Source organism: Amblyomma americanum, chromosome 1, assembly GCF_052857255.1.
Source record: "Amblyomma americanum isolate KBUSLIRL-KWMA chromosome 1, ASM5285725v1, whole genome shotgun sequence".
In the NCBI taxonomy this organism is placed as follows: Eukaryota; Metazoa; Arthropoda; class Arachnida; order Ixodida; family Ixodidae; genus Amblyomma; species Amblyomma americanum.
Window position 1 is genome coordinate 157,181,917 of NC_135497.1, and position 12,005 is coordinate 157,193,921.

Consider the following 12,005-nt stretch of genomic DNA (forward strand, 5'->3'; position numbering starts at 1 on the left):
GGTAGGCTCGCGCAACGGTGGTGGGCGACATATTCATAAATGAACATTATTTCGCTGTCTTGACAGGCAGTCGTAGTCAAAATACGAGGAAAGCAGTGCAGCGAGTATAGCAGGCAGTGTGAAGGGTCTCCTAATTGAAAAATACTCAAAACAGATGGTGGAGAGGAATGTATGTTAGTTGCAAATGTGAACACTGAAGCTTTCGCCTTGTATCGCCACCTTGTAGTGGCCGTAGCAGCACGCGTGAAGAGAAGGAAGTTCCCCAGCACGCGCTCATAGAACACTCGGGACCTTGGTCAAGGCCGGACGCTGCCGCCACCGCTCCGCTGCGATCTGTTCTCCGGCAGCCCTTAATAAATGTGGCCACAGTCACCTTCCTGGGCGACCTCCACATCTTGGTGACCTCGGACAGCTCGAACGCCCTCCCAACCGGAGCGCTCCAGCTGTACCTTCGAGTTCCGGCCTCGCCATGGACCTACTGCAAGATGAGTGGTGCCCGATCCCGCCCCAAGACCCGTCCTGAGTACAGCTGTGGCCATTCCGCCCGCACAGCCCCATTGCATGGTTCGCGCAAGTTGAGGCCCAGTTATACGTCAACGGCATGTCGTCCCAGCTTTTGCGGTTCCTCCTCGTCAAGTGGCAGCTGCCCGCCAACGTCTTTGACCAGCTCGACCTTCTGCCACCGGATGACCACCTGTTCGGTGGATGACCACATGTTCGGTGACCACCTGTCCGACAGTGGCTCCAGCTCAGCCTTGCTCGCACACTCCCGACGCTGAACTGGTGCTTGTGCCTATCCCCCCGCCGCCCCTTGGCATCCCGACGGCCCCGGCTTTCCTGGCGCCCCCGGTGCTCCCGGAAGCCCCGGCCCTCCCTTCGGCCTCGGTTCTCCCGGTGCCTCCAACCCTGCCGGCGTCTCCTGCCCTCCAGGTGTCCTCGGCCCTCCCGGTGGCTTTGGTACTCCAGGCACCTCTGGCTCTCTTGGCACCGTCGTTACTCCCGGCTGGCCTTGCTCTCCAGGCGCATCCGTCCAGCCCATCGCCCTCGGTTCTCCCAGAGCCTCCGGCCCTTATGAGGGCCGAGACCCTCCCAGCAGCCCAGCCCTCATCGCACCCACCTGTCAGTCCTCCCGCACTATTACTGGTTTCGGTACCACTTGCCGAGCGCCCCGCCCCATCTCTCCAGCTGGTTCTTCGACCTGCGGATCCCCATCGCCTTCCACGCATAGTTCGTCGGAACCTCCGTCCCTGCCTCCAGCGTGGCCAACTCAGCCTCCTGCACTCAGCCACACACACACTCAAAGCCGCCTAATTGCGCTGGACAGCTTTCTTCAATCTCCCCACACCGCTGGCTGTATATCGGACACTTCTAACCATCTCTGTGCCACCGCGACGGCTGAGACAACCACGGCAGCCATTGTACTTCGCGAGGCATCGAGGCGCCATCGTGCATCGCAGTCACAGCTGCTGGTGGCGTCTGCACCGTCCCTTCCAGCCGACTGTGGCCATGCCATTCCCCACTCCAGCTTTGCCTTCACTGACTCCGCTGCAGTCAGCACAGCGTTAGCTCTCATCGGTGTGGCCGGCCTTGATCACTCGCTTCCCCCGCCTCTGTCTCCGTTTGCTGCGGCACTTGAATGCCTGACAGTCCGTGAGAGTAGCGGCAAGCCACACGTCCCGCGACATGAGTCGTAGTTTTTGCGTCGCCGGTACCGCCACCAGCCCATACACATGTTCCAACCTCGTGGCCAGCCATGTCACTTTTGACGTTCCCGCCATATACGACGCCTTTCAGCGCATGTATGCCGTCCTTCCTGCCGCCGGTTTTCAACCTGCTCCGCCTATGACACCGCATTGAGCCCATCGCCAAGCCAGTCCGGATCCACTCTTCGACGCAGTGGACGTGTCACCCGGTCTTTCCTGTGCGGTGTTTCCTACTCTGTTACTACGCCGACACGCCGATGCCGTGGGAACGCACGCCTACTGCGAAGCAACCGCGAAGTAGCCAATCTTGCCCTCCAGAGCTTTCATCGCCTACCCGACGGCCCCGCATGGAACTAATTATCTGAACTTGACCGGCCTTTCACTCCTGTTCCTTTTCATTCAGTGTCTGTGCTCCCTTCTGCATTTTTTTTCTTCAGTCCGTCTCATCTTGTGCAAACTCCTTGTTCGCGCTTGGCGGGGGCCTCTGTAGTGCCACCTTGTAGGGCCCGTAGCGGCACGCGCAAAGAGAGGGAAGTTTCCCCAGCACGCGCTCGTAGAACACTCGGGACCTTGTCCAGGGCCGAACGCTGCCGCCACCGCTCCGCTGCGATCTCTTCTCCGGCAGCCCTTAATAAATGTGGCCGCGGTCGCCTTCCTGGGCGACCTCCACAGTCTTACATTCTGTGCGCTTGGGCTGTGTGTAGCCATTGTATACAGCAAATTCAGAACCACAAGCTTTCAACGTCATTAGTGCTGTGTGCTTGCTACACGACTAGCAAGGTGGTTTCGTTCTCACTTCATCCGTCAAATCCGCTACTTTGTGCAGGTTGCGAGCATTGTGAAATTGCAAAGTGTTTGTTTCTTTATTTTTAGTACGTGCTTACTCAGATGTGCGCATGCATCCATGCTGTCACGTGTCAAGTGCTATGCAAGCTTGTGGGCTTCCATGTTTTCTGTGCAGTGGAAAGGGGTAATTTGCTTTTAGATGTGATGAAAAGGAAGTGCCTCATGTATGCACCATCATCTCTCTTTTGGCTCATTACAGAAAAAGGTATCCCAGCATAGGTCATCATGCACGCAGTACGTGAGGCATGGGCACGCAAGGCAGGGTTTTTCACAAGAAAAACGTTCAGCCAGCTGATGCGTGTTCGTCGAGATTATGCGTGCATTGCCTGCCAACAGCTATAACCAGCAGGTAGCAGCCTGCGGCTGGGTGCAAAGTGCACCGATTCGTTTCTGCTTACAACCCACAGGAAGCAATTCACGAACATAGAAATTGCAGTGACCATAGCAGAGTCAGTCACAAAAGTTGTCTGCCACCATACTTGCTGCTAGTTAGTCAACAAACATGCGATAATCGACAGAGTGTGCTGTTTGGTGAGAAATGCGCATGCAATTTTTCACTCGGATGTAGTGTTGAATGAATACGTTAGAGCGCGACTGCTACTTGTTTGCTTTTGAGGATCTCTCAATGCAGACATGTTACACATCATTACGCTCGCTTTATCGTCATTGGTATATACACATGCGAGCGGGATCAGTAGTTTGTGTTCTGCAGTCTGCAGCTGCCCTCGATAACTTCAATATCCTTTCGCACCCATGGAGCTTACGAAGAGAGGGAGACTCCCGCGATGCAGCAAAGGGCCCCCATCTAAATACAGTAAAAGCTTGTTAATTCGAACTTACGGTTAATTCAAATTGATGCCCGGGTCCCGGCACAGCCGTGTGTATTTCAATGGGGGAAAACTCCCAATAATTCGAACAAGGCGGCATCCGCTATGGTTAATTCGAACTAGGAGCCCCTGGCTGACACCATTCCTCGTAGATAGAAGTTGACCCATAACGAATACAACGTGGTGTGTATTTACTAGTCATGTAAAATAATGGAAAGGTAAAAAGCTGATCACACGAGGCTGGCGGAGCCCAAGCAGGTTTTCGTTGCTGAAGCACTCGCCTGCGCCGCCGATGCTTCAACGTAAGCCGTTCCAGGTTTTCGTTGTGCCGCGGTCGCTGGGTCGCGATCATATGTTGTACACAACGCAGTATGGCAGTTCGGGCGCCACCTTGGTGAGCTTTGTTGGCACTGTGAGCAATGTGGACAGCAGTCTGGAGACGTTGGAGCCCTTGAGTGACGCCGATGTACCGTATTTACATGATTGTAAGTCGACCTATTTTTCAAAACTTGAAAATTCGAATTGGGGGGGGGTGACTTAAAATCGAAACCAAAGCATCGCGCCATAAATAAAGGCGAGGCAAACGAGATATCAGGCATGCTACAGTGTGGTTGCATTTTTGCTGCGTGGCTCCGTTGCATCGCTCTTGGTGCTGGCCTTGAGCAGCTGCTATGTCAACACGCAGAACTGGCATCCCTACCCCGTGTGAGGCGGCCGATGGTGGCTGTTGATAAGCAGCAAACTGGCACTAGCCCACTCCCCACACATGGCTGCAGATTGTGTCTGCTGATAAGCGGCGGTGGCATAACGCATTCGCGTTCTACTCTTAATATACGTCGTCCAAGATTTTTTGTTGTTTACTTTCAAACGCGCACTCAGCACTCAAGGGAGCACCGATAGTCGTTGGAAGGGCCGCTGTTTCTATTGCGGCGGCACCCCCACTCAGAACCGCGACGGCCCCGGTGAGTTTCGGTAGCCGATGGAGAGCCAACGCCGCTCACGCGTAGTTTCTCTTTGGCTCTGACGCATTCGACTGCTACCAGCCGCCTTTCACAAGTTCTTAATGTAGTGCTTCGTCATTTGTGTTCAGGGTCCGGTAAGCGACCGGCGCTCGTTCACGGCTGCATTAAAGATGGCTGTCATTCTTCATGCCGAAGAAACGAACTGTGCGCCGGGCTGCAAGTTCGACATTCGCAACGGGTGATACAGGCGTGGCAGCTGCAGCGAGGCAAAATTTTCAGCTGTTCCATGCGATGTCGTGATGTGGCTGTTTGCGAAGTGCGTGATTTCGCTGCACCACAATGTTCGAACGACGAGCTGTGGGATCGCAGCAGCGATCACAATGGCAGCGCTAGTGAGGACAGTGGCGCAAGTGTGGACGAGTAGTCCAGTGACTAATACATTTTCGTTTTGGAATGTGCCCACGGGCGCTCCCGTGCGTGGCAGCCGATAGAAGCTGGCGATAAACGGAGGCCTCAGGATAGTGCTATCGCGTTCTATTATTAAAGGCCAAGTGTAAACGACCTCCAAGTTTGTTTTTTTTTTCAGAAATGTGAGGGGGGGGGGTTCGACTTACATTCAAGTCGACTTACAATCGTGTAAATACGGTATTTGAGGCTACATGCTGTCAGCAGACAGGGCTCACATGCGGTGAGCACAGCCGACAGTGATGAGTCCGACTGCGGCGACAAGCCTATGCCACCACCAAGTGCATGTGAAGTAGCGTTGGCGCTTGATGTTGCAGCACACTACTTCTCTGCCAGTCAGAACTTGGACGCTGCGCTGGAGCTCTTGGGCAAACTGCAGATGATGCTGATGGAGTCTCGGCAGAGGAAACGCAAGTGAATGCACACCACTGATTACTTTTAATTTTGAAAACCCTTCCACATAAATAAACATGTTTTGGAGCATAAATAATGTCCTATGTTCCAGCATTAAAGCTCGCTGCTCACGCCAATGCATTCCAGTACTTGTTTCTGGTGCATAACTGGCCGATCAATTTATTTCATTTGCCAACAGAACCGCATGAATTTGATTCTCAGAATTTCCCGCCACAAACGTGTAGTGGCGCCTAGCTCACGATAACGGGTCTAGATGTGACTGCTTCGGATTCTGCCTGCTTGGCGGGGCGTAATGAATGCTCATTCTAGCGCCCATTCGATAATTCGAACTCCGCTTAATTCGAACAATTTTCCAGTCCCCTTCGAGTTCGAATTAACGAGCTTTTACTGTTGTGGGGTGCCGGGGTGGCCTGTACTTGCACGTGGCCGCCATGACCTCTGATCTATTCACTTCGTTTTTGGTTTCCGGCAGAGTTTCTGGTCTTTGGAAGTGGCACCTCTGATTGGTCGTGCTGCAAATATGTCACCCAGCGCTTCATTTTAGAGCAAGAGCTCTACTCCTCGGGGTACAACTTCCTATTTTGATTTGGATGAGACAATGACTTTCAATCCCTCACAAGGTCAAATGAAACTTACCTGCACGGTGGTATGGCCCAAGCTGTGCTAGTATGACCACATGATCATATGACTATGACCGTTTAGTACCTGACCTTGATATTTGATTTGATTCAGTGGAGACCATGCTTAACAGTGCTTTCGCTCGTATAACTAGGTTCAAGCTACGTTGAAGCCCAGCCAATTTTTTTCGCAGGCACTTTTAATCTGGAAGGGTTTCAAGGTTTTCATTTGCAGTTTTGTCAGCAGTACAGCCACCTTTCTACATAGAAAAATGCCGGCAGTGTTCCAAGGAATAATCTCTTAATCTTGCCTAGTTTGATATTTCTATTTAGTGTCCCTTAAACGTGATTTTTTCAGTGAAATTTGATTTTTCGGATGTTTTCATGGTCTCTAGAGAGTTCGAAAGATAAGTCGTAAACAGGTGACCCTACCCTATCTCTCTAACATTAATTACTTGGTATTCCCCTTTAGTGTCCCTGTAAAGATGAGTACTGTAAAAACCAGAATGTAGGTCGACCTCAAAACTTGTGAATTCTAAAAAGGATTAAAAAAAAATTGTTGAATGGCAAAAGTACCGAAAGACGCCCTTACCTCGAAACAATTGTGACTCAACTGGGTTGCACAGTGATGACACTATTTATTTTCATTTTCATTTAAATGATGCTCATATATACATTGCATGCCACAAGGGCACGAAGTGTGCGGGCGTTGCTCGGAGTCATCTGAGTCATCAGAACTTGAGTCAGAAGATGAGTGCTTCTCGCTGCCCACATCCCACAAAGCATCATCCTCAGTGCCATTCAGCGCATTGGTAATGCTGCATTTTCAAAAAGACTTACGCATCATCACTGTGGGCAGTTTTTAGACTACATGATCATGACTTGATGCAATCTGAACCTGTTTTTTGGTAGGGAGCTAATTTCTTGTATCTTATAATGTTTGCAGAAGCCCATGTCACCAGCTGAAGTAAAGGCAGCAGAAGAGCATGCTGTGGAACTTATCGCAAAGAATGGGGCTGTCTATGCCAAGGATTCGCCTCTTTCTCTTGCAAAAGCCATTCAAGGTCTGAGAGCTGTCTTCAATGAGGTAGGCAAAGAGCTTGTGCTTGTCAGCAATTTTCTTTCATTAATGTGCTACAGTTAAATCTTGACGTAATGAACTTCAGCCACATATCTGAAACCACCTTATCACTCGCACAGGATTAATCATGAGAAATGTATCAGATCGTTTGCATCCTGCTGTAACATGTTCAAATATTCATTTTTCCCGTTGGCCATCGGAGAGTGGAATAGATTGCCACGTGATTGCATCAGTGTGGGTACAGTTGAATTGTTTATTAAAAAAACAAGAGCTTGCTCAGTCAGTGAAGCCCTTAAAGTATTTACTAAGCCTTTTATTTGTTGTTTGTAGCAATGTATAAATGCCCTTGTTTATTGTCAATTGTTATTGTGACTATGCACCTTAAGTCTCGTCACCAAGCACTGTCTGCTTGGACGAAACTATGCAGCCCACTCCTGTATGAGCCTGGAAACCAGGCAGGCTCACAGTATTGTCAAATAGAACAAATAGCAAGTAATGAAATCCTTAATGTAATATGGTATTTTGGTTTTGACAGCTTCATGTCCATAGCCCGAAATACACCATGTATTTTTAGCTTCAATATAACAAAGCAAATTTTAGCGCACTTTCAGCGCAATGAATTGTTATTACTGGCTCGAAATGAAACCAAGAAAAATTGTGCCGCTAGCTCGAATGGTTGAGTAGGGCATGTACTGAAGTGCACATCGGGGCACAAAGATGAAATTGGACACCGCTCGGCTGGCCAGATGTAGAGTACATGGCAGATGAAAATGTGATGACAATGGAGCGTGCTACCTGCTGTGCCATCAGGGCTAGTACATGTGAAGTTTGCAAATGTAGTTGTGGCAAATGCACTAGGCAGCACAAATGGCTGCACAGCACAGCCAGCCAGGCTATCCACAGTTCTCACAGCATTGCCCAAAATCGACACTGTATGTGGCATGCTGCCTGTGCTCAGAAGTGTGAAATTACAGTAGAATCCGGATATGTCAAATTCAAAGGGTATCGGGAAATAGTTCGATATATCGATAATTCGATATATAAAAAATGGAAATATAAAAGCATTTGTGTAATTTAGAAGCAAAAATACATTGCAGCCACGCTTGACGTGTTCTTACAGTGATGGGCTGCCCGCTGGCGTACCGGTAGCGCGCCTCTTGCTAGGAGTTTTTATGCCTGACCTGCTTTGCATCGAATCTGCAGCGGAAGATGGTTTGGAATTAGCTACTGCCTATCATAAGATATTTGATCCTGTTACTGGTAAATTCTACATGCAATAATCTCATTTCAACTAAGATACAGTTGGTTTCAGCAATGACTTCGGCAGTGAAGCATACCAGGCAAGGGCCGCTGCAAGAGCTTCGTTAGGTTGGCTTCACCGCATGACAGGGATGTGGTGCGGAAATCGAGTATAGAAGACCGCATGTCACCCTCAAATACTCACGTTCACCTCATCACGTGGTTTCGCAGTGCCAGCACTGTCAGCAGTTGCCCAATGCTGCGCAGTCAATCCATCTCCGCGTGTGAAAAGTGTTCGAAGAGTGCTGTTAAAAGAAGCGGCACTCAAGGGTCGCAGTGCACAGTTCGATAGATCGAATGTTCCGTTGAACGGGAGTTCGATATACGCAAACAATAGTGCCATACTTTTGCTTGGGATTTTCAAGGGAATGTTCTGACTGTTCAATATAAACAGTAATTTGATATATCCGGGTTCAATATATCCGGGCTCTGCTGTATCACATTTATTTCCTCCTAAAGCTTGGTAAAAGGACAGGGAGGGTCTGCACGCCCATTAGCTGTGAGGCTAGTGCTTCACACCTGACAACCTCACTTCCCACTCAGACGTTGCGAGCACGTGTTCAAAGATGCACATACTTCACTTGCGGCGGAAAAGCAATAAGATGCAGCATGGGCTCGGTTTCATTTTATTTGCTGCTGACTGGAGGATTCCGCCGTGATAAAGGATGCTCTTCTCGCTGTCACCGACATAGAGAAAGCCGCTGTGGTCCATCACTGCCTACCTTCGATTCCCTGGTTCCATTCCCACAACGCCACAGTGATGGTGGCAGCAGCAGAATATGCCGTTGGGTCAGCGAAGTTATTAGTGGCTCGCAGTTTAAAAGAGCAACAATAATGCCAGTTAAGCCAAAACTCAATAAGAGCACTGTCCCCATCACCCGCATGATGCTTGGTATGAAAGACGTGTAGAGGCAGTTCACCACAAGCTTGCAACACGAGCAACATGCAGTGCCAATCTTTAGGGCATACCGACAATGCGCAACACCATTGTTAAGAGTGAAGATAGCAAAAAATTCACCACAAATAAAGGTTTTCCTTGTGAGTGGTCCAGGAGATGTCTTGGAGGATTTTCTGCATGCCAGGACACAAATTCCGACGTTTCAAAATTTCAGTATTACAAAGCAAACTGCAGATTTTACCGACTTCGTTATATCGAGGTTTAACTGTATGTATTACGCTATTGCTTGTCTCTTGCCTTGATGTTCTGTGCATTAAAAAGAGGAACAAAGTTTATTAATGCTCTTTCATCCACTTGTTGCTGTCCAAAGTAGTCATGCCTTGCCTTTTTCTTTGCTCCCCTTTAAGTAATCCAAAGACTGCTGTTTCAAACAGTTGGAGCCCAATGTCTCTAGACCACATGCAGTGCATTTTACACAAGTTTCGTCTGTTTTTTCTTTTTTTTTCAATAAGACATTCTCAAATCACCTCTTTCGATTTTCTGCTCCTACTTCATACCCTCAAAACAAGTGTTGATGTCATTTGTGACATTACAGTATTACCGTTGGGAGGTTAAGCATGAGGGTATATATTTTGATGGTTATCACCAATCAATGTGGCTCAGTTGCACGATGTTAGCATATGCAGGCTGCGGTGAAGGCAAATGAGAAGCTTACGCGTGTTATGCAGAGCTCACTGTTTCAGTCTTGACCTACACCTAATGTGAGATACCATGAAGGGATAGGGATCGTGCGAGCACGGCTAAGTGCACTGAGGGAGCCAGTTCTGGCGATAAAGGAGAGTGGAGCCCTCAATCAGCTTTGACTGCTCAGGAGCATTTGTGTCAAGTGTGCGAGCCATACTGCTGAACCAGCTTTCAATTTCAGATGCAAAATTCAAACAGGATGTTGCTGCTTACAGTTAAGCTCTCATTTGTATGTGTCATTGTTTTCTAGCTTACTGTGTGCTTATCACTACATTCAGGACATGTTTCAGTTTTGGAAGGAAAATGCCACTGATAGGTGAAGTCTGAAAAATCTTGCACAACAGCTGCGAACACAACCAATACTACCTGAAAAAAGCAATACTGCAATTCTTTTGCGTGAAAGCATAAAGGCCCTGTGTCGCAGAAAAGCCGGTGTCGGCGTGACAGAAAAATTAGGGCTAGTCAATTACAAGAGGCTGCCATAGATGGCACCAGCTACACACCAGTGGTGCATCGGAAACCCCTGACCCTCGGGGCCCTCGGTTTGAAGCCTGACACTACCGCTACACCACGCAGACACGTTCGTACAGCTTGGTTAAAGCAGGGCTTTATATGTATGTCAGGTGGTCTTTCCCATGATTGATGATCGTTATTGTGAGTCAGCGCTCTGTGTTGTGTCCTCTCTTCTCTGTCCCGTCTGTCGCGCTGTTATGGATTATCGTGAGCACCAACTCGCCCAACAAATGGCATTGTCAAACTATGTCTGTTGTCTGCATGGGCAAGAGGAACCGCTATCGCGTCATCCCCAAAAAGTGGAGCTTAAGTGTCCCCCAATTTTTTTTCTGTCCGATTTCTAGAAGTGAGATGTCTGTAGTGTAATGAAAAGTTTTTAAAAGAAATATTGCCTAAAACAACTACACTGACATGAACTGCAGGGTCAAAATACTTGGGGGTCTCTGAGTGGCATGTGAAATGTTACACATCATGGCAGTACATATGATGCCCAGCTTTGATTGCCAATGTCACCATATGGTTTCTCTGCTTTTGTATTTTATGAATAAATGAAGTGTCTGGAACTGGGTTGAAAGGTCAAATAGCATATGGAGCTTACTCCACAACATAGACTGCGGGTACAAGCACTTTGGTGTCCTTCTAAGAATGGCTGTTTCTCACTACAGTGCGTTCCTAGATGTGGTGGCTGTCGCATTGTGCATTGTGTGCCAAATATTCTGGTGCATATATTTGCAGACATATCCTGACCCGGTTCGTGTTGTCTCCATTGGCATTCCTGTTGAAGAAATGCTTGCAGACCCCTCAAGTCCAGCAGGATCTATTACTTCAGTGGAATTCTGTGGGGGGACGTAAGATACCCTTCTTTCAGTGTGCTGCTCTGTTTAGTTCACTCTGGCGAAGTCATGTGCACTACAGTCTACTACGACATGACACTTGCGCTTGCACTGCCAGCAGTGTTCATTTCTACCACCTCTTTTTTTTTTTAACGGTTGTACAGTAGACTCCATTCGTGATGAACTCGGTTTAGAAGAATTCTCGGATTAGACGAACAATGTGAGAACATTTGGTTGGTTTCGCATGGACTCAGTGTAAAAAAATCTGTTTAACACAATCTGTTTTGTCTGTCCTTCAGTTAAAACAAAATTTGCACAACAAACATTACCCATGGCGGCTCCACCGAGTGGCACCGCGGAACATCAATGAGGCACTTTGGAGGCAAGCTGGGGGTGACGGGAATTGAAAGAACACTTCCTCACCAGAAAATGTATCCCGGAAGAGAGCTTCCCTGCACCTTTAGCTCGCCCCCGCATGCTAGCTTCCCCGTGCCTTTGCTCGGAAGTGTGGGGAAGCGTTCTTGTGGGTGCAGGTAGAGAAGGCCGGGTTCCTGCGTACCTGCCTGCACGCGTTGCAGTGATCTGACATGGCCATACCTCGACGTCACATGCATATCATGAGCCGTGCATTGCTTCCAGCAGACGAAAAGGCACCTAGACACAAAGTACACCTGTTAGTCAACGTGATGCCTACAAAATTTGCAAGAAAGTGAGCAGAAGTATGTTTTTAAAGCCAATGACATCAACACTTTTGTATTGTCAACAATGATAAGTTTGAGTGTGAAAAGCCTTGAATGAAAGCA

At 48.7% G+C, this 12,005-nt stretch overlaps 1 protein-coding gene across 1 annotated transcript in view; it reads left to right on the plus strand.

The window, feature by feature from the left end:
- AlaRS (alanine--tRNA ligase, cytoplasmic) overlaps window positions 1-12,005 on the plus strand; it is a 56,471-nt gene that overhangs the window by 19,665 nt on the left and 24,801 nt on the right. Inside the window, exons 16-17 of the mRNA XM_077647453.1 lie at window positions 6,781-6,921; window positions 11,105-11,217. Of these exons, the coding sequence (XP_077503579.1) occupies window positions 6,781-6,921; window positions 11,105-11,217 (254 nt within the window). The remainder of the gene's footprint in view (window positions 1-6,780; window positions 6,922-11,104; window positions 11,218-12,005) is intronic.